General features: G+C 50.1%; 1 protein-coding gene across 6 annotated transcripts in view; it reads left to right on the forward strand.

The window, feature by feature from the left end:
- Positions 1-22,931, forward strand: part of Rgs12 (regulator of G protein signaling 12) — an 88,705-nt gene that overhangs the window by 56,044 nt on the left and 9,730 nt on the right. For all 6 annotated transcript variants that reach the window (XM_021162904.2, XM_021162907.2, XM_029477648.1 and 3 more), the window contains 10 exons: positions 12,501-12,670; positions 13,482-13,574; positions 14,294-14,437; positions 15,784-15,963; positions 16,220-16,373; positions 17,455-17,531; positions 19,030-19,224; positions 19,509-19,582; positions 20,040-20,166; positions 21,737-21,833. In XM_021162904.2, coding sequence (XP_021018563.1) covers positions 12,501-12,670; positions 13,482-13,574; positions 14,294-14,437; positions 15,784-15,963; positions 16,220-16,373; positions 17,455-17,531; positions 19,030-19,224; positions 19,509-19,582; positions 20,040-20,166; positions 21,737-21,833 — 1,311 coding nt within the window. The remainder of the gene's footprint in view (positions 1-12,500; positions 12,671-13,481; positions 13,575-14,293; positions 14,438-15,783; positions 15,964-16,219; positions 16,374-17,454; positions 17,532-19,029; positions 19,225-19,508; positions 19,583-20,039; positions 20,167-21,736; positions 21,834-22,931) is intronic.

Genomic DNA, 22,931 nt, shown 5'->3' on the forward strand with positions numbered 1-22,931 from the left:
TTCTGCTACATATGCAGCTAGAGACACGAGCTCGGGGGGGGGGGGGTCGCTGAGTGGAACCAGTTCTGCTGGGGGTTGGTCTGGTGCTGCTATATATTCAAATGGTAAATTCTGTACCCCAAGATATGGTTGCCTCAAGACAAGTGAGAAGTCTCACATACACCAGCTTTTGTTGTACAAACTGTGTTCCCTAATTTCAAACTATTAGTTAAATAAAAATGGCTGCCGCTGATTACTGGAGGGAATAGAAATTCACAAGTTACCTGGCTGGGGGGTCACAGGGAGTGACCATGAGGGGAAAGAGAAAGAAGGGAGAGAGAAGGAGCACGGAGGAGGAGAGGATGGGGAAAGCAGGATGTCTCCATTAGTCATGATGGAGCAGCAGCACGTTCCCGAGTGGAATGACCCCCAGGACACCAGACTGCTAGAGCAGAAATAACCCAGAAAGATTTGAACAGCAAGTATTTGGGGTCCACAGCTGGGAAAGTAGCCAGTCCAGCTGTAAGAAAGGTAGATTAGGGGTGACCCCCCAAGTAATTACCAAAGCCAAATAAAGTAACCATAGTCTAAGCCTCACTCATTCCTAAGCTAGACGGGAATAAGCATAAACCAGTTATTTTACACAGTTCCCCACTGATGCTGGGGTGGCTGCTGTACCTACTTGAACTAATGCTGCCATGTTTGCTCTCTAGTGCCTGGATCCTTTCCATGAGCATGAGCTTTCACAGCGTGCTGCCAGTTTCCATTCACTCTGACCACTGTGTCCTGCTGCACTGTTAAATGTCCACTGTCTACTCCTGCCCCTGTTGATAGCTTCTAAAATGACTTAGACTTCACCTGTCACAAAGGTACTGTAAGACATGCGTGTATAGGTCTCCGCATGGACACCTGTGGGTGACCTGCTCTGATGAGCTGGCCAGGGGTGTGTGGTAGATACTCTCTATTTTCCAATGTGTACACCACCAAGCAATGTGTAAGGAACCCCCTTTCCAGAGCTTCCTGTTCCGTTCACCATGGCTATTCGGGTTTGTATATGGCCTTTGGATTTTTTTTTAATACTCAGTCGAGATTCCTGCTTAAACAGGAATGTCAGTGTAGAGCACCTGATAAACAAAGTTCGGCTCTGCATTCCCTCCCAGGCACTGCCAAAAATTAAACAGGCATATGCTTGTTGCTTGCTTTCCATGTTTTCTCATTTGATTGGCTTATGTTGCTGTTGTTAGTTGCTTAGTAGAAAATTGAAAAAAATAGTAAATTCTGGAAATGACTCTTGGATTGAAGTAATAAATTATGATGATTTATGTATTGGCAGCTTTTCCATTGTTGTGATAAAATACCATGACCAAGAAAGCTTATAAAATAAGTTTATTATAGCTCACTGTTTCAAAAGGATGTGTCCATTATGGTGGGCAAGCCTGGCTGCACTGGCAGGCATGGCAGCAGTGACAAGAAGCTGAAAGCTCACACAAGTGAACAGGAAGCGAAGCAAGACTCTGAATGCTCACAGCCTGCCCCAGTGGTGTTCTTCCTCCAGCAAGGCTCTACCTCCCAAATATTCTACAACCTCCTCAAACAGTGGCACCAACTGGGGTCTAAGTGTTCAACTACTGGAGCCTATGGGGACTGTTCTCCTTCACAGTGCCAGAGCTTATATTTTGAACTACTTTTATGTTTGTCTCCTATAGATGACAAAAAAGGTATAATAGCATTTGAGGAAAGTATGCAGTGTAGGCATGCCATATGCAGTTGGTTCTCGGTGCTATCTTCTGATGACAGAGAGTTTACCATAGACCCAATGGCCATTTCCCCTTTAAGAAGCACATTTGTCCTACTCTACTTGGCCCTTCCTAAGACCATGCAGGTACAACAATTGCACTGTTCACATTTACATCTTGGGTGCCCCTGGAGTGAGCTGCTCTGTGTGGCACAGGGCAGTCTCTGGAGTGAGCTGCTCTGCGTGGTGCAGGGCAGGGTTTTGAGCTTCTGCTTTCCTCGCAGCACTTAGATCAGGTACATTTGGGGTCAGGTCAGGTCCATGTTTTCAGAGCTCTGTTTTCAGGGCAGACGACAGCAGGCACATCGACAGCTCTGTCACATCAGTGAGGGAGGGAAGCCAAGTGACTCACTCCATGGAGGCCAGGGAAACAGCTGCTAAGGGTCAGGGACTGGCTTGCGTGGTCTTAAAATTCTACTCAACTATCAGCAGCATTTCTATTAGAGCCAGGGATACCACGAGCATGCCCACATCTCAGCAGCTTTAGGGATGGGTTTAGCCAAGACTAAGAAGACAGGAGAGTCTTTAGGACTGGAAAGGAGGGAGCTCTATATGTACCAGGCACAGCTGGCACCATCACCTACAGACCCAAAGCTCAGCACCTGCCAGCTCTGACCCCCAGGACACATAGAGTCCACCAGAGAGAAGCAGGGCCTTCCTCAAATGGGGCACCTTGTTTGTAGGGAGAAGATGAGAACACAGTCTTAGACACTGACCAACAAAAGTTTTAGATTTGTCTTTAAAATTTTAGGGAGGAAATATTTTATGAATCATGACTTAGCAAAGCAGATACGTGTAGCAGCTAGTTACTTGCCTTTCACATGATAATGAAGGCTAGCATGACCCAGTTATTAGTTGGTGACATTCGGTGCCTTCTGTGTGCCTGACACTCACACCTTTCCTGTATATAGTTATTACAGGGTTTTATAGAAAGGTTAAGTGGCTCTCCCTCCAGAGAGGAGTAGAGCTTGCCCTATCCTATGAAGTTAGCACCATCATTACACTTGGCATAGCCAGAAAACCCTTGGCGACATCGTTTCTATAGAAGGGGAAGCCTTATTTCTCTAGAAGGACCACCAACTCCCATGTAGGTGTGAAGCTCCAGAGCCCATGCTAGGTCTGCTTTGCTGGTGAGGGCAAGTGGCCTGAACGAGGAACAGCTAGAGTAGAGAGGCCTATAAATGCTTAATGAGCACCTATGCCCCTCCCCTCACACCACCCAAGCCCCTCCCCTCACACCACTATTCTCTCTCTTCACTCTTACATCCAGTTTTAGGAGAAACTGGAGGGAAATGCTGGCATCACACCTGGTGCCTCCAGCCAAGAGGCTGCAGATTTGTAGAGCCTCACATGGAGACCCCAAGAAGAGAGCGAGTAGCCACTGCATGAGCGCACGTGCGTGCGAGTGTGTGTGTGGGTAAAGGGGTGTGTGCCCTACTGGGGAGCCATCAGAGCTCAGCCAAGCTCTATTTTGTCCCTAGGATTATCATTGATAGTCAAATAAAAAGGTGCATATTATATCATGTTTAGTTTTACATTTAACATTACTTTTATTATCAAAATTATGTAAAGTATAACCATCGCAGAAAAGCAGGCTGTTTAGTTGCCAGCTGAAAATGTCACCATGTGCATAGATGTGGGAAATGGGTCTATTCCTTGGCCTCATGTAACGTTTTCATCTTACGGGGCTGGCCACTGGAAGTGGACCTTGCTACTGGAGTCTGTCCTATATATCCTTTGTGACTTCATGTCCTGACTAGTATGCACCCTGTCCTCATCCGTGTCCTGTACGACAGACAGCCAGAGCAAGCACAGGCTCAGCTTGGTTGGCAGTGGCTGCTGTTGACTTTGGGAGGGACCAGCCCACTTTTCAGCCTTCCGCCTGAGCCCAGCCTTTGGATCCTTGGGCTTATGCACTGGGCAGTGTGTCTGTCCCCTCCAGCCAGGTCCTGATGCCAGGTGTATGTTCCATGTGTGGCCACTGATATAAACATAAAAGGAAAAGGTTTTCATGCTATCAAGTTTGATTTGTCAAAATAAAATAATTTTATTTTGAGAAGAAATTATCTAGTTAAAGAATCACATGGTTCTTTTTATTTCCAGCCAGTGTGGAAATCTGATCAAGGCTTGAAAGAGGTAGTACCACTTTCCTGGTATCTCCTGGGCCTCTTGTAGTCTTGACCCTCTTGGTGGCAGCTGGTGGCTCCTCAGCTGAATCCTGAAAATGCGGTATGACAAGTGAAGGAACTGTCGCCCCCACCACTTCCCACACTGACCCTGGCAGCTCCTGCGCTGCCCACTCTTACGGCCCTGAAGGCTCTTGGCATTTGCCCATCTGCTTGGCATTTCTTCTCCTGAAGCATGGTGTCATTTCACATGCTGCATTTGTTCTGCTGAGCTCAGATGGATCTGGTCTCAGCTTCAGGACAGCATTTGGGTTTCTCCCATTTGTCTCCTCGGGGCCTTGAAGAATCTATAATCATGTACGTACAGTATATCCAGCAGTAGTCCCCTGCTGGAGTCCCAAAGCACTGTCTGGCCTTGTTCCTCCCTGTGAGCCCGTGAGGCTTGGCAGGCTGGTGTGTAGAGGGACGAAGGAAGGAGAGGGTATTGGGGTGCCACCTCAGAGTTTGTGTGCCTGCCCAGCTGTACCCACCACTGACCTAAGACCTCAGGAACTTCACCCTCACAGTGGACCCCTTGAATTAGACCAAGAATGTGGGGAATCTTTTCTGAGGAGGTGCTGTGGGGCTCATAGCATTCATCCTGATTATCATTAGAATATGTCACTGCTAGCTGTGGTTTTCTCAGGTGTGGAGCCAGACGGCTGCCTTCTGGTTTACCCTGCAGGCGTGCAGTCTGTGGCAGCTCGTCTTGTCCTGAGCCCTCCTCATGGCTTAATATGAACTGTCACCTGGCTGGCAATGAGAATGAAGTGCTCTTAGCCTGTAGCTCTTGGAGAAAGGTGACAGAATTCAGATACACAGATTGTGACAGAGGAAATGGGGTGAGGCCAGTGTTGTCTTCCTCATGTCAGTGTTTGTTTCATGCAAGACTTCCAGGTAGTTTGAAGGCCTTTCTTGATGGTGTCTTAGCTTCTGGTACAATTCTAGTACTTGGCCATGTAGCTTGAGCTCTGTACTTTGTACTTGGGTCCCAGCCCTGCAGGTGTTAGCTTTTCCCCATAAGAAAGCCAAGACATAGATATAAGTGATCATCATATTTTGTCACCTAGATCCAAAAAGGTCATGTTGAGCTGTCTCTGCCCGGCTTCTGCCTAGCTAAAATTGGCCGCACGATGACCTTGTTCCTGATGTTTACAAGTCCCATTATAGGAATAAAGGGAGCATGCTCACTGAGCAGGTGAAAGGACTTCACAGCTCAGCAAGGTCCATGGGCGGGACTCTGCTCTTACTGCCATCGGCAGAGGAACTCTGGAGAGCTCAGGTGCTTTTTTTGTTTTGTTTTGTTTCTTTGTTTGTTTGTTTGTTTGTTTGTTTGTTTGTTTTTCGAGGCAGGGTTTCTCTGTGTAGCCCTGGCTGTCCTGGAACTCACTTTGTAGACCAGGCTGTCCTGGAACTCAGAAATCCGCCTGCCTCTGCCTCCCCCATGTGCTGGGATTAAAGGCGTGCACCACCACTGCCGGGCTGCTCAGGTGCTTTTTGTTGAGGGAATATATGGAGGAATCAGAAGTGAAAGGGAGAGTGTCCACTGCTGGAAAGTGGACTGTCACTACAGATCCCAAAGGGAACCAGAGTACACTTGGGGTGTCACTTATAGTTGAGGGTGTCACTGAGACTTGTGACCATCGGTAAACAGTTACTGTGGAGATGTGGAAAATGTACTTCCAAGCTGTCCTGTGTGGGAACCTAGGGCAGAGAACCGCTATGAGTTTTGGTATCTAGGACAGTTCTCAGTACATGGAACCAGGACCTTAAAGCAAAGACCAACTCCTAGGCTGAACAGGGAGAGCACACAGTAGGCCTGCAGGTATGTGTCTGCTTCCCATCAGTGCTCAGTGCATGGGAGAGCTCAGAGGGATATGAAGACCACCTGAGGGAAGACTGAGTCGAGAAGAAAGGTACCAGATAACAGAGAGTGAGCCACTGACTAATGAAAACCCAGAATAGCCGTGAAGGACAATCTCAGCCAAATGAGACAGTTTCTGCCTGAGCATGGGAGGCTGAGGGTCCCTTATACAAAATCTTTGGGACCAGTATTTCAATTTTCTGACTTTTCCCTTAGGTCTTGGGAATATTTGCATGTATACAATTTGCTCTCTCAGGGATTGGACACCAGTCTTCCCATGGGCTTCGTTTGTGTTAAGGGTGATTTTACTCAGTGCTTTCATGTGTTTGTGTGTAACAGATACATTGTAGAGGTATATTTGTTCATCAAAACTTTTTGGATTTGGGATAGTTTGGACTTCAGATTTCTGTACTAAGCATACTTAGCCTATCTATATTTCAAGGGGAAAGAGTAACAGTGCAGAAAACTGGTGCCTTAATTAACTACAGGATCAGGTCTCAAACTGGCTTGGTGCACACAGAAAAGGGTGTCTACATGATCAGCTTCTCTCCCTGATGTCCTGAGAAACCAAGATAAGATGGCTGACTTGAAACCCTCCAGCCCACCGAGGTGCTGAGGTTAGTCCCTGCTCCTGGAAGGGGCTCCAGACACGGTGGGAGGAGGGCCAGAGGGCCCAGAGGAGACTAGGGGTCCAACTGTTGCTCATTCTCACACCCAACAAGACTCCTGTGAGCTTCAAGTGGCAGCCTCATGGGCAGTGAGAGTCTCTCCCACTTCAGACACCGACAGTAAAGAAGTGTGCTGAAGGAAGGGAGGCACAGCAGCGGCTGGAACTTGACCAGTTTGTACTAGAGAACAGTATTCCCAAGTCACAAGTCATTCGGCTTCAAATCCCTTCCCGTACACGTCTTGGAGACCAAATTTGGAATTCCTGGGAACTGTGGCCAGAAAGAGCCTGTAGTGCCTGGGTGAAGTCTCGGCTTCAGAAACCATGGAGGACTCACCTGTTCTGCCTCTCTCCCCTCTGCTTGCCCACTGGTTTATGCCAGGGGCAGCAGCTTGACTTTCTTTCCAAAGCTGGCGGGCTCCCAGCCCCTCAGGCTTCTCAGAGGTGTGCTGCGGGGCCACAGAGTTTGCTTTGGAATTGGAGTGCAGGCTGATTGTTCCCTAAGTGCATGCCCTCGAGGCTTCATAGCTTTAGGTCACTCCTCACTGAGAGTGCAGATCTCATGTTTATGGGATTTAAGATTTTCAAGATGGCCGGGCGTGGTGGCGCACGCCTTTAATCCCAGCACTCGGGAGGCAGAGGCAGGTGGATTTCTGAGTTCGAGGCCAGCCTGGTCTACAAAGTGAGTTCCAGGACAGCCAGGGCTATACAGAGAAACCCTGTCTCGAAAAAAACAAAAAAAAAAAAAAAAAAAAAAAAGATTTTCAAGATGATGTGGAAATAAGACAGCATCCTGTAACTATTACAAAGAGCCATGCATCCCCATCCCGTGTGTCCAGTCCTGTTTGTGGCTCTCCCCACCCCCTCCCCCCGCTGTTTAGTGAACTGCAGAGTGACTCCTCCCCAGCACCAGGAGAATACTGTCTCTGCCCATGTGAATAATTCAGGCCTCTGCAGCAGGCACTCTGGCTGTGCATTATGCATGACTCTCTGAAGCTTTGTGAGGCTGTATGGCCTTTCCAGTAGCCACTGCTGGAAGGCTGAGGACTGCCTTTGTGAGGGTCCCTGAGGATCTGCAATAATTCACCTATCCCTGAGGCTGAGCTAAGGAGCCATGTCCTCACCGCCTGCGGCCCAAGCCTCTACCCCAAGCCACCCAGGCTGAGCCTGGTATGGACTCAGAAGGGTGGTTTACGGTGAATGGTTGGAAGTATTTGGTTAGATGGCACCACAGTGGCTCTTATCAGCTCTACCCAGGTAAAGTCCCACATCTGTCTGTCAGCTTGTCTTGAATGTCAGAGAAGGCTGACTCGGGCAGTCCTCAGGTGTGTTTGCTGCATGTGAGGGGTCTTACGCTGGGATGGACTGCCACGTGGCTTAGAGTTGAGACTTGAACATTTGGAATACTTAGGGCTATGGTTTGCCGAGAGTGGGCTGAAGCTGCACACCAGAGAACTAGCTGCACACTGTCAGTCTTAAGGAATTACTGAAATGTAACCTACAGCCCACATCTCTAAGCAGTCTCGGCAGCTGTGCTGGCAGCTGTTCAGTTCTCGGCAAATCCACCACAGACTTGAGACACGTTCTCACCAGGACAGCATTTGACTGAAAGAAGAAGACCCACAGTAAAATAAACACCTAGAACACATCTACTAATGCTGCCATGTAGGTGAACAGGTCCCACCATGCCATATCTTCTTCAGCTAAGCTGCCTTTCACTCAAATGACCAACAGTAGGGAACCAAGAGGACAGTTCCCAGCAGGCCAGCAAGTCTCAGACTTGACATGTGTCAACCTCCTGACCTGGCCTTGAACTTGGAATGGCCATAGAAGGGTTTGCAAGGAATTTTATGGCAGTCTGGGGTGCTGCCTGCTGTCCCAGGTCAGGCTTAACCCTGAAGTGAATTGTTCTCTGTGACTAGTAATGCTGGAACGTGGTGTCCGTTCTGAACTCGGAAATGGATGGAAAAGGGGAGGGAACTTCCTGTGTGTATAGTCTGTCAGAAGCACTAAGATTCAACTTAAAGGAGTAACTTGTGCCAAGCCTCTAAGGGGACTCTTAACCCCTCTGCTTTGCAAGCCTCTTACACTCCAGATGGATCAAAACCTCCACTAGCAGCTCTGTTTAAAAGATTTCTGCGAGTTATTCTTGTGGATCCAGGAATTGCTTCTGTGTGTGTGTGTGTGTGTGTATGGGTGTGTAATTGCTTCTGTGTGTGTGTGTGTGTGTGTGTGTGTGTGTGTGTATGGGTGTGTAGGAATGTAGGTGTGAAGGTGTCACCTCAGCATTTGTATTGTCTTTGTCTAAATTCCTGTGCTGTGCTGGACTCCAGGCCAAGTCTGTGGTCCCACAGCCCCAGGGAGGCATTTCCAGAGCATCTGACACTTCCTCTTGTCCTAGGTGAAGTGGTTGTTGCAGTCATGGCAACAGTCCTCTCGCTGACCACACATCTCACCTGAGTGGGTCTCTAGCCCAGTGCCAGGAGATAGGCCCTGGTCCCCCTCTTCTCCTGTGGTGTCACCTCTCCACTGTTGTCATTGCCACTTGAGTTGTTCCTGCTTAGGTGCTACACCACCTTCCATTGTCCCCAATGTCCATGCTTAAGATCCCCCAACCAGAAATCCTGGCGACAGTACAATGTGGGACACTCAGTGACATAGTGGAGTTCAGCAGAGCAGTCATTTGCTCCGACTCAGTGTCAGTGTTGACTTGTGAGCCTTCTGGTCATCTCTCGCTTACTGACTCAGTCTGCACAGGTTCACTCCCATTACAAACACAACACTTCCTGCTGTAGCACTAAGGACCAGTGACCCCTAGCCATTGATCTTGTCATTACAGTGTGTGCACAGGAACCCAGATGTTTAAGGGACGGGGGGAAAGATCTTGCTGAGGGCGCAGGCAGGTACAGGCTGCAGATGAGCAGGGTGAGAGGTCTGCAGGCCTGCATGGGGGGCTGGGTCACCTTTCCTCCAGCACTTGGGTACAGTGGCCATAGAGGAAGTGGGTATTTCTCATTCTGAACTTGTCTGAAATTACAAACCCCTTGTAACTCAGAAGCACAGCTTCATCACATGGTCTATGGGGGGCTTAGTCCTGCCTTAACTCCTCTGCCCTCCTGCCTTCCAGGCTGCCTCTACTGGGAGGAGCACAATGGACCTTACCAGCCCCTTGTCTAAGCTGAAGGCCACATTGCTGCTCATTTGAGTCATAGTTGTGTGCTGTGTACCTTCTATCAGGGGGCCTTTCATGTGCCCTGAGTTAACTTCTGTTCCTTCTTCAATTCTTTAGACTTCATTGCTCACGGGGAGAAGTGGGAGGGGAAAGTTGCCCTGTTCACTCCGCTGGGCTTAGTGGTTCATTTGATGAGGGTGACCTCATTATCAGAAGATGCAGTCCACAGCATCAGCACCTCACTTTCCAGGGGAGCCTGGCCACTAAAAGCCATCACTGAGCAGAATGTGAGTTACAGCTGGCCTTCCTGGGTGATATCCAGGGTCATAACAGAGCCTGCCCCCACTAGCCTTCATACAGTCTTTTTTTTTAAAGGTAGTATGTATGTGCCCTTGGACCAGAGCTCAGAGGGAGCCTGGACTGTAGACTGGACCCTGCATGAGGCACAGTGCCCTATGTGCAGTGTGCCAACATTGCTTCTGCCTCTGAGGTGGCATAGGTCACTCCATCTCTGACATCCTATGCACCTAAATACCTTCTTTGATGTACAAGACTTCATATGTGCCTGGGCTGTCACCCAGCCGGTGTAAAGCCCGTGACTGTAGCCACCTAAGGCGAGTCAGAGTGGTCTGGAGCTTTCCGTGGGTTCTAAGCCATGCCCAGGCTTAGAAGCCTGGCACCGGTCATGCTTCCTTCTGCCTTCTTCTGGCTCATCTGTCCACCTGGTGTCTTGGTGTGGGAGGAGTGTTCCACACCAAGTCTGTCTGTGTGTGTCATATGTCACCCTTAGCCTCTTGCCTGGGCATTTTCCATGGGGTTCAAATACCACTGTGCTCCGTGTTGTGCGAGCTTCCCTCCAGGCCTCTCCTCACTCAGATCGCCCAGTTTTTCTCCAATTTCATTTCACATCTAAATCCCTGGGCCTATGAGGTCAGCTTTAATGGCTCTGGAAAGCAAGAGTCCAGCCTAATTTTTGTCAGATGTGGCTCAGTCCCCACTTCCACTGCATCTGTCCCCATCTGCTCCTGCACTTTCCCTTCTGCTCCTCCGATGGTTTTATTCCACAGCATCTTCCTGCCTGTGTGGTGTTCAGTGGGCATGGGCATGGCATATAGTGGGGATTGGGGTGGCACAATGGGATTAAGTAGAGAGCATCCTGCCTTTTCCTGTGCTTTCTGTTTAGTTCTCTGATGAGACTGCCTCACTCCACATGTGTAGTAGCTCTTGGGGAACCTGTCAACCTGTTTTGGACTTAAATGTGTATTCTGAGGAAATCAGTATCTGCTCTGGTCACTGGGCACAGATCAGTTTCAGAGATGGGCTGTGTGGGATCCCAGCCCCACAGAGTGTGTGAGGCTCATGTCATGCATTTGAGGTGGCTGAGTTAACTGGTGAGCTGGTGGCCCTGAACAGTCTCAGTTCCCAACAATGTCAGTGCTCTGACCATGCCACCCTGCTAAACAGTGTTCCAGAAGAACAGGCCAGAGCTCCTATGATATATCCTGGCCCAAGCCCCCCTTTTGGTTCTCAGAACAGTGGTTGATGCATAGACAGTGTGTGTGGGTGAAGGTGGGGGTCAAAGAAAAATTAAAATTGTCAAACTTGTGATTTCACAATATCATTTCTTCTGACACAAATATCTGTAGTGTGTTAGCACATGGCTTTCCCTTGCTACTTCACACCTACATACTGTCTGGCTTTGGACACTCCTGCCCAATACTAAATCAGGCTGATCTGAGGGAGATGTACTAGGAGGCTATAGTCACACCTCTGGCCTGGCTCCTAGCCCTCAGGGTTACTTTCCTCTAGACTTGTAGTCTCCATGCTGGGCCTCCTGCAAGGCCCTCTATGTTGTGGCTTACTTGCCATCTGCATGCTATTCCAGGTGTGATCTGAAAGTATAAGTGTCTGTGCTGCTTCCAGTCCCCTGTCTTCCTCTCCTCCCCTCCCTGCTAAGAAGGGCACTTCAGTGACTGGCCTTATACTAGAGCCTGCTAACTTGTCCTCAGGAATCTATCCTGTGACCTGACCAGAGAGCAGACTATCCTGAGTAGCCTGTCCCGAATGCTCAGAGCAGATGGAGTCCTGTGACTATGTGATGTAGCAGCACTTCCTTAATGATCCCACGTGGAAAATCACCTTCATCAGCTCTCTGCCTGAGCCCCCTGACGGCATAGCCCCAAAGTGCCACCCCACATTGGGCTGGCCTTTCTCTGAAGCTCCTTGTGCCTTGCTCTCCAGAGCACCATGTGTAACAGCACTATAGAGTTCCACTTACACTGGCTTGTGGCCCTCCCCTCAGCCCTGGGCTGCTTCAAGTGACGAGGGTGATAGATGGCGTCTTCCTAGACACATCTCCTTTTCTTTGTTGTAATATTTTCCTCTATCGGGTCATCAGTGAATGAACTACCAGATGATACACGGTTAAATACTCAGTTTGGATAGTGTGGCTTAATATCGTCACTGAAAAGTGATCTGCACACAGAAAAGTGCACAGGCAATGAGCCATGGATCCAAATTGCAGCAGACAGCACCAGGAGGGTGATGGGGCCAACTGCAGCCCCTCCTCAGACTTCACTCAGGGGTTTTTGCTTTGTGGTGCACTTATAAATGCCTTCCCACCTTCCGTATGCTCAGCATCATTCTTTCTGCTGTGTTGTATGCACACCTTGAGCAATAGCTTCTCTTGTTCAGCCCTGGGAAGCTGAGATGTGTTCTTTTCTGAAGTCTAGAAAGCCTTGGCTAGGTTTCAGGTGCAGTACATGTTGCTCAGTGAACAACATGGGTTGTGGGAAGTAGAGCTGGATATAGGTACCTGTGGCCTCCGAGGTGCAGGTATGTCTGTGATGATCCTGCAGAGTTGACAGGAGCTGACCTGAAGGACTGCATCAGCAATAACAGCCTGAGCAGCAATGCCAGCCTCCCCAGTGTGCAGAGCTGCCGGCGCCTACGAGAGAGGAGAGTTGCAAGCTGGGCAGTGTCATTTGAGCGGCTCCTTCAGGATCCTGTTGGTGTTCGCTACTTCTCTGTGAGTAAGGGGGACTGCTGTGGGGTGGCAGCACTTTGAGCCCGGGTGCTTGAGCTCACAGGGCCATCACAGGGTCACCTCAGAGACTGGGCATCACCTTGTTAGAGGTGTGGTCATCCAGCACCTGCTCCAAGCTCAAGGATGGGGTAGGTAGCGTGTACACTTGTAGGGGCTGGCAGTTCTGTTTTCTCTTCCTGGCCTGTATCCTGCCCTGGAGTTCCCTGCCAGCACTCTTCCCTCTCATTCTCTCAATGTCTGTGCAACAAGGACCATCAGAGTGTCTTGGCTCTGTGTGTTTGGTTTTTTTTTTGTTTGTTTGTTTTGAGACTGGATTTCACTATGTTACTCAGTCTGGTTTGGAACTCATAATCCCCCTGCCTTATCCTTCTGAGTACTAGGATTACAGTTGTATGACATCATCCTAGCTGGAGCTTCTTCAAAATTCTTGGAAATGCATGCTGACAAATACAGCTCTTAAGGATCCAAGTGTGGGGATGGAGCTGTGAAAGAGTGATTACGAGCAGCACGTGATAACGGTGTCAGTGATATGATGTCATATTTTATATGCTAACCAGAAACTAAAAATATATTTCTTTAAAAAAAAAAAAAAGATGACCAGCGCTTGAGAAAAGAGCTGTGAGGCAGATGGCCTGCCCACTCACGTGTGCTGCGCAGCCCCCATGCCTGCTTTCAAGGCCCCTGAGAGGCTCCTCTCCTGCCATGGTGTAGACAAAGAGGGCCAGGGATATGGGGCTCAGCTTCATAGAGGGGTTGTGGAGTGACAACTGCTCTCCTTCCTATGTTCCCTCAGGATTTTCTACGTAAGGAATTCAGTGAAGAGAACATTTTATTCTGGCAGGCCTGTGAATGCTTCAGTCATGTTCCTGCACATGACAAAAAAGAGGTAAATTGCTCTTCAGAGCAGGGGCTTGTGTGAGGATCAGGTTACATCCTGTGTTGCTTGAGCACGAGGTTACATCAAGTGTTGCTTGAGCAGTCGATGAGGGACACTTCTTACATGACTTTAAAAAAAGGTGACATTTCTGCTTCAGAATAAAAACTTAAGTGTGTGACATTTAATTCTGCCTAAACATAGTCTGCATAAATGCCTTGCCGCAGAGCCTGGCAGTGGTGGCACTTGATGTTGGGATGGGTAAGAAGGAACAGTGTTTGAAGAGACTTGGGAAAGCACTCTGGCAAGCTGCACCCTCTACCTGTGGCTTAACAGCACCTGTCTAGCTGCCCCAGGACTGCCCTGGCCATGTCTTGTGGCCTTTCCCCCAGGTAACAACTGTCCTCACAGAGTGGCCTCATGCCTGTGTCTTGTGCTCCGAGCATTGTGCACTCCTGCCCTCTCCTGTCATGCACACTTTGCTGGCAGATCCTCCTCTGAGGCCCTTACAAAGCAGCCATTTAGAAATTTGTAGAGGAGCCGATTCAGGAGTTTCCTCCTGGCTCTTTCTTTTATATTTACTTTCATAAGCCAGACTATAGACAGGGCCTGTGACTCAGCTCTCCAGCCCCGAAGCAGAGTCAGCCTTAGGAATGATTGAGTGACACAGGTGGGAAGTGTGTGTCCAGTGGGTGTGTCTACAGATCTGCTCAGACCTTTCTACCTGTCAGCTCTCTTACAGGGCCCGGGAGATTTTCAGTAAATTCCTGTGCAGCAAAGCCACCACTCCTGTCAACATTGACAGCCAGGCCCAGCTGGCAGATGACATTCTCAATGCACCCCACCCTGACATGTTCAAGGAACAACAGCTCCAGGTGACTTTGCAGACAGTCTTCCATGGGGCTTCCAGCCAAGGCTTGGGGGTGCAGAGTCCCTCAGAGTAGCACGTGCCCTTCTGGGAAGGGGGCTGCTGGTCATGTGGGCATGGTGACAAGCCCATCTGACCACTGGGCTCCAGTCTCAAAAGGATTCAGTAGAGCTGAGGAACAAAAAAGCCTTTACCACAGATAGCCCCATGTACCCACTGTCAACCGAAGTAAGGGACAATATTACTTTTCAAAAGTCTCTGGGGAAAGTGAGAATGCTCAGCAAATAAAGGCTCTTGCCGCCAAACCTGACAACCTGAGATTGATCATTGGGACCCACATAGTGAAAGGAGAGAATCAACTTCTTATAAGTTGTACTCTTTAGACATGGACCATGGTGGGTGTACAACACACACACACACACACACACACACACACACACACACGCACACACACATTCTCACTGAATAAATGAATAAATAAATATAAAAAAATTTTATGCGCATTGGACACACTTGACCTACAGAACATGACAGCTACAGCGTGGCCACAACGGCACATTATGGAAGGTCAGTGGTCTTTGATGATTGCAGGGCTGACTCTGAGCAAGTTCAGTGTCACTTCCAGCATTTGAGAGCGGATGATAACTGCATTATCCCAGCCCAGAGAAAGCTTTCTATGAGCACATGTCGCTTCCACACTAGTGTACATCCAGAATGCTGTGGACCTGTCTGTATATTTATATGTTTATGTGCTTAGGAGCAGTAGCAGCAATTGTCATTTGAGACAGGATCTCACTGTGTAACTTCACCACCACTGACATGAAGCTCACATACTCATGCCTCAGCCTCTGAGTGCCGGATCACAGGATGCACATGGGACCCTATTTACATGTTTGTGTCTTAATTCTGGAAGAGCATGTGATCTGACCCGTCCAGAACACACTCCCCAGCCCTGCCAGCTGCTGTGCCGCTAGGTTGCAGGAATTAGCTTAAAACAAAGCAGAGCTTCCTCAGGCCTCACTTACCCTTGAGACAGCCGCCTTCCAAGTTCCTAGGAAGTGAAGGCCTGCTAAGGGTGCAGCCACAGTCTGAGTCTGCCTGCCCTTCTGGCTGTGCCTATGCCTATGACTCTGCTCCTACTAAGAGTGACAAAGGAGAGGCTGTTGACAGGGATCAGAAGGGTCCCTGGAGAGCTAATTAACATCGGAGTGCCCTGGGGCCCAAGGGGGGTTTGGCAGGAATGACACCCTTCCAAAATGTCACTCATTCATGGGTACAGATCTCCTGTACCGCCTAGGACCTAAGGAGTTACCGTTCTTTCTGTGACTATACTGCATGGCATCTGTTCCACAGATTTTCAACCTGATGAAGTTTGATAGCTACACTCGCTTTCTGAAATCCCAGCTGTACCAAGAATGCGTCCTGGCAGAGGTGGAGGGACGTACCCTCCCGGACTCTCAGCAGGTCCCCAGCAGCCCAGCTTCCAAGCACAGCATCAGCTCTGACCACTCCAATGTGTCCACACCAAAAAAGGTGCTGGGCTAGCCCTTGTGGGGGTGAGAGTAAGGCTGTAACCACACATCCTGTCACCAGCAGAAGGTGGGGCCTGTAGGACACAGATACTCCTGAACCCTTTCCTGACCCCCTACCCCTGGCTACCTCGGTGGTGAAAGAGAGGACTGTGCCCTTGACCCACTGAAGATTCTACCTGATTCCTCAGAATCCTTACTCATAGAGCCCTGTGTTGAGCCCCTTAAGTGTCTTAACTGATGTTTCTATTTGGTGACAGTTAAGTGGAAAATCAAAATCAGGACGATCCCTGAATGAAGATGTTGGGGACGAGGATAGTGAGAAAAAACGCAGAGGGGCCTTTTTCTCTTGGTCAAGGAGCAGGAGCACAGGGCGGTCCCAGAAGAAGAAGGACCATGGTGACCATGCCCATGGTATGTGGATGCAGACCATGCTGTTGTGGGCGGGAGCTGAACTGCCGTGGTGACGTGAGAGGCCATGGTGGGCAGGCAGAGATACAGCGGAGTTTTCTGGAGGGATGAAGAAATGTCACAGATCATGGGAATCCAGCAGAGTTGGGGATGAGCCAGCCTAGGAAGCAGGCCTGCTCCAGAACCTTCTGGAGACTCCTTGATGAAGCGTGTCTGGCTGACGGGGCTCCTTCTCTTCTTGCTATGAAAGTTGCAGGTGCTTCAGTAGGAAACTTGGAAAACAGAATCAAGCAAAGAGAAACAAACACAAATGTGCTGTCCCCGTAGCCAGGCACAACTTCTGCCTGTGCCAGTGCATGTGCATCAGCCATTGTGTTGGTGGGTGGGGACTTGGAGATGGGGTGTGTGTCCCATGGAGGCCTCCCATACCTGGCAGACTTGCAGTCATCTGGAGAGGGCTGCAGCAGAGCTCAGATACTCTGTCTGCCTGGTACAGGGTCTACAGATGCTCGAGAAGGTACTTGTTCAGAGTACATCACTGGATCCAGGAGCCTGAGTGTCAGACGTGGGGTAAAACAGTGGTATATAGGCTGGCCTAGATCATAGTTAGAACAATTAGTGACTTGGACTATTGGCTATGAATGGGATTTGTGAGGAAGAAGATGGAAAATGGGTCACCAGTAAAATGAGTAGCCAACTGGTCACAGGGACAGGCTTCTTCAGACCCAAAAGAGCACTTTGAGATAGAAATCATGGCTCAAATAAGACATGTCCACCCAGGGACATGAGCCTGGGCTGCACAGCACTGCCCCCTGCTCTAGTGCCTGGCAATGTCTCAGGTCCTACAGGGCCCCCACAGTGGCGACCTCCTTGGTGACCCTGACCCTTGACCTCTGCTGTGAGGGAGGTGTTTGACTAAACCCCAGTGGAGCAGGTGGTGCCTGGAAGGGCCTCTCATGTTTTGCTTTCTCTCTGTCCTTACTGTATTATGTCTATCCATCTGAGGGGTGAGATAGGGGTTCTTTGAGTGAGGGCATGTGATGCGGTGGCTTCTGATTCACCTTGGTCATTCCCTTCTTTCAAGATGCCCCTCATGCCAATGGAGGCCTCTGCCGTCGGGAGTCCCAAGGCTCTGTATCTTCTGCGGGGAGCCTAGACCTGGTGAGTCTTACCTCCTTGGCCACCTTCCCTCATTGCAAGGGTTGTAGGCTGACCTACTAACTGGTAGGTGAAGCTGGCTCATTAAACACCCAGCATTCAGTTCATAAACAGTGTGCCAGGGTTGGACGCTGGCCCTGGGTCCCAGCCCAGGATCCCTAGGGCAGCAAGAAAAACTGTTGAGTAGATGGGGAAGTATACTGCGAAAGGTTAAAATTAGCCTTGAGATTATTTCTTAGATGCCTTTGTTCTGATTTAGTTCAACTTTTTGAACTCCCACTAAGAGTACACAGTAGCTTTGAAGTAGGGCTTTGTCTTCAGCTTGATGCTCAGACCTCCTGTTGACTCTAACATTCCAGGGTCTGTGTCTGCCCTGGGTTCCTAGGAGCTGGCCGCCTACTACTTAAGAGCCTGGCAGAGTCCTGCAGGTCTCTTCAAGGCACCCTGCTTACCCTGCTCTTTGCTAATCTGCTGTGAGGGAAACTGGGTAAAACTCAAGACTTGCTACTCTGTCTACCATTGCCTGATAAGAATTTTAGGAAACATTGTTGGTTGTCAGTACTGTGACATCTGAAACTATCCATCAACAATTAGCATTAACATAGATGGTTATTTCTTCTTTCTCCAAATACCCTATCAAGGCCACGATGGGTCAGTTACCTACTGCTGCCCAGTACCCCAGCTTAGTTTTGGAAAACATGAAGTGCCTGTACTTGTGTGTCAGTAGGGTGGTGGTCATGTGCCTTGGGGGCTTGGGGAGGATGTCTCACCTGGGCCTCCAGTCCTCTGGCCTCATGGCTCACAGAGAACTATAGGTATATGGCTCAGGGGCCAGCAGGATCATGTTTTTGTCGCCATCCAGTGGCCAGCCCAGGTTCCTCCCCATGGTGACCAGGAGGCTAGGGTGAGAACTGGCTCTGCCACTTCTACAGCCACTTCATGGGAGGAGCCACAGTGAGTCCGTGGGCCATCTGCATCTAGTCCCCTTCTCCCACCTATTTTCTGAAATAACAAGCAAAGACAAAAAATTTTTCAAACAATGGGGGAAGCAGCAACAGTTCTGAAATGGCTGTAAAGGCCTCACAGGTCTGTCTGTGTCCTCAGGACAGGCATCTAATGCTGTAACCAGAGGGTCAGGACAGCCTGCAGGTCTATAGGCAACTCATCATCACAGCCTCAGGTTCCAGAGTCGAGGTGGGCCCCAGCACAGTAGTATGCCAGGCAAGCTCATCTGGCAGGACAGCAGCCATGCTCTAGTTGTGAGCCATATAGTTACCATAGTTGAGTGAGATCCCTACTCTCCCTGGCCCTGGCCTCCAAACCCTATCACACCATCAGCTCTGGGGTCAGGGGATGCCCTGTGGTGGATTCTGAATTTCTGTGTATGTGGAACTGCATGGGGAACAGGCAGATTATTGGGCACATGAGACTAGGCTGTCTGAATCTTCCTCAGGAGACTCCCTTACCTCCAGACACCAACACTTGTCTCCCTACCCTACAGTCAGAGGCCTGCAGGACTTCAGCACTCGAGAAAGATAAGGCTGCCAAACATTGCTGTGTCCACCTCCCAGACGGGACATCCTGTGTGGTTGCTGTCAAGTCCGGGTTCTCCATCAAAGAGATTCTGTCTGGATTGTGTGAACGGCATGGCATCAACGGGGCTGCTGTGGACCTCTTCCTGGTGGGCGGAGACAAGGTACTATACCAGGCAGGAGTGAGTGAGCCACCAGTATCCTAGCTCTGTCTGCTCCCTTCCCCCTGCCTTGTTAGCGCTCCACTCCTGACACCACCACTACCACCCGTGAGGCAGAGCAGCTGCAGGTGGAGGCTCCCAGGGGGTCGGTGGGTGCACGGCAGCACACCCCAGTGTCTAGAGGGTGTCAGGCTAATTTTGCCCTGCTCTTTTGTTCTCGCAGCTGTGTGCTGTTACATGTCAAGCCCACATGCTCCCACATTAACTCTGGTGTCTTTGTTCCTCAGCCTCTGGTGCTGCATCAGGACAGCAGCATCCTGGCCACCAGGGACCTACGCTTGGAAAAGCGGACTTTGTTTCGGTAAGAAAACAGCACATAGGTTTCTGGAGATTTCCAAAGCCTCCACAGTGTGAGCCTCAGGACTTGTATTCCCTGCTAATGTGAGCATGTACTTGTCCCATGTCAGGCCATAAAAGAATGCCATTGTCCCACCAGAGTCTTGGCAATGAGGCAGGCACCACATATGGGCTGCTTAGCCCTCCATCATAGTGGAGAAAGAGGCAAGAGTCTCTACCCAGAGGATACTAGGCAGAGGCCTGACTGCTCAGTTCTCCGTCATGAAAGCTGAGGACAACAGACAGCCCTTGGCCCTGGTGTAAATCTCAGAAGGGTGTCCGAGGCTTCCTCCCACATGCAGGGGACTGCTCCTGCCAAGGGGGGCCTGCATCCCTGGGGTCCTCTTCTGTTAAGGAGACTCTAGAGACGTGGTGAAGCCAGAACTGGCTCTTTTGTGAATATTTCCCTGCCCTACCTCCAGGCTGGATCTCGTTCCGATTAACCGGTCAGTGGGACTCAAGGCCAAGCCCACCAAGCCAGTCACGGAAGTGTTGCGGCCCGTGGTGGCCAAGTATGGCCTGGACCTGGGTAGCCTGCTGGTGAGACTGGTAAGTGTCATTTGGAGTCTGAGCACCACCACCAGGGTTATACCCCACCTTACCCTTTCATACCTCCCCGTACTACATCTCTGTTCATGTCACTGTCCTCCCTAGGTTAGGGACAGCACCTGCCTCTATCTCCTGTTTTCTCTGTCTCATTTATTTGGACATTACTCATTATGGGAAAGGTTGGTATTTACTTCAGGTGACCCAAACCGAAGCAGTAAACACCCTGAAGCATCTCCATGGTTTCAGGCGTGAAAAGCAAACTGCACAGCCAGCACACGGTGTGCAGTTTGCCAGGGCACAGGTAACTGCCGCTGTCACCTACACTGACACACCAGCAGTTTCGCATGCACTTGCACGCTGGGCTTGGGGGTGAGGTTGAGGAAGAGGGCAACAGGCCTTCCCTGTCCCTTCCTGTCTCCATGGGCCAGTAGTTAGGATGGGGCTCTGGTCTTTGGCCTTGAGGCAGTGTGGACTCATAGTATAGTGACTTGGGGAATAGCATCTTCCAGAGCTTCCTCAAGCTGTTTTGGTATTTTATTTGTTTGGTTTTTGATACAAGGTTTCTCTGGGTAGAAACAGAAACTGTAGGCTGCCCTAGAACTTTCTCTGTAGATCAGGCTGGCCTTGAACTCAGAGACTCATCTGTGCTCTGTAGATCAACCTGGCCTTAGAGACTCATCTGCCTCTGCCTCTACAGTACTGGGAATAAAGGCATGTGCCACTACCACCTACCTTGTTTTGGTATTTTTGAGACAGGGTTTCATGTAGCCCAGGCTACCCTTGAACTCCTTATCCTTTGCCTATATCTCCCAAGTACTGGGATTGCAGGCATACATCGCTATACTGAGCTGTGGTTTCTAGTATTCTTAAATTTTTAAGAAATTGTCCTCAGAATTGTTTAAGAGCTTTGAAGTAAACTAGAGGCACTTACTTAATTATGCACAGGCTCCAGCTTCAGGTGGCACTAGCATCAGGTGTAACTCGATACCACTTCCCACTGTGGGCTCCAGTTTGGAGCTCAGAGACCTGCCTACAGAGACCACCCCAGCCTGGCATCCAGGGTGGGTGCTCTCCTCTCCTCCTCTTTAGAGCTGGGGTAGTCACAAGGGAGGGCAGAGCATCTGAGCATCTAGAGCACCAGCCACTCATCCTAGAGCTAAGATGGCTTCCTGCTTTAGGATTCCTGGCAGAGCAGTTTAGGGAACTGCGTGGTGGTTTTAGGTTGGCCATCATGGAGACTATGAGCAGTGTTCAAGCAGAAGCCGGATGAAGAAGTTATTGCGTGTTGACACATGCGTACTGACCTTTTCTCTGGGGCTCAGGACTTCCCAGTTTGCCCTTGGACGTTCTGCCTCCCCTTTGAGTGACCTTTGAAAGACCTGCTCCACCAGCTTCTAAGGGTTCCATATTCCCACAGGTCAGCCAGGCTGGGTGACCTGACCCCGGGGCCAGCTGGATTGAGTCTCCATTAAGCCTGGGTTAGTCTTACTGTCAGTGGCTGGATTAAAAGCAACTATTCCAGAAAGTTCCAATTTGGGTAAATGATTGAGTGCATCATCTCTCCCTCTAGAGCGGGGAGAAGGAGCCCCTGGATCTTGGTGCCCCCATCTCAAGTCTAGATGGACAGCGGGTCATCCTAGAGGAGAGGGACCCTTCTCGAGGGAAAGGTAAGGCTGCATTCCCAGTGCCAGCACCCAGCCTGCTTCTCAGTTGTCCAGTAGTTGTCATAGAAGCACACCACAGGCATGGGGCTGGCAGCTTTGTGGGACCCCTCACTTGGCAGTCTGCCCCTTATTTGCTCAGGGGCACCAGGGCTGGGGCAGGGGAAAGCCCTGGCTCCTCTCAGGAGGTGCCTGTCTGCCACTCCAGAATGTCTATGTGGCAGAAAGTGCTAGAAGGTGCTCTTTTCTTTAGAGGCTTTTTGTCAGTACAGAGCAGGGACCAAAGGCCTGTTCTGGGTCTCCTGCCTTTAATCCAGTACCCTGTTCTGAGATTTCTCTCCAGATGAAACAAGAAGTGAAGACACTGGCGAGCATGGCCCTGTCCAGCAGGTCCTGGTGCTGGGCTCAGCATCAGGCCACTCTGTCCTCTACCAGTCCTTACATGTGGCGCTGAGTGGACCACACAACTCTGTCCCACCCAATACCTCAACAGCCACAGTCCTGGCCTGGGTCAGCCCTGGTCAAAGCTTCACACACCTCCAAAGCCTCAGAGGCCCATACTGTTCAGGACACTAGCACAGGAGACCTGTGAGAGAGGCACTTCCGTCTTACAGCCCACTGTACCTGACCAGGTCGGGAGAGAACTTTCTAAAAGCTGCTCAAGAGGGGTGATCTGGGTGGAGATTCTTTATATAAAGTTATTCCAGATAACTTTAGATTTCCCCAGGGCTTGTGCCCAAATTACTCCTGAGGGCTTTATGTGAATGGAACCCCTGGGGCCAAGGGTGGAGCACACACAGGTCTCCATCCTACTGCAACTTAACAGATATGAGTCTGTGGCCTAGGCTACAGCTACTCCAGTTTTCACCTCCTTACAGGAAAGCCTTTCCCTTCCTTGGCCATCCTCCACTCTAGAAAATGTTGCACCTTGGCCCTGGTGCTGGGCAGGCTGAGCACTATTCTCTGCACAGCTTCCACAGGGCAGGCACCCAGCTCTGCCTGGTGGGTTCTCAGCAGCTTCCTCCATGGCTGGCAAGTGAGCTCTCAGGGAAGCTGCAGACTTACAGGGTGCTGAGGACTAGGATTCTAGTAGGTCTGACAGTG

The sequence above is a fragment of the Mus caroli genome, chromosome 5 (assembly GCF_900094665.2).
Source record: "Mus caroli chromosome 5, CAROLI_EIJ_v1.1, whole genome shotgun sequence".
In the NCBI taxonomy this organism is placed as follows: Eukaryota; Metazoa; Chordata; class Mammalia; order Rodentia; family Muridae; genus Mus; species Mus caroli.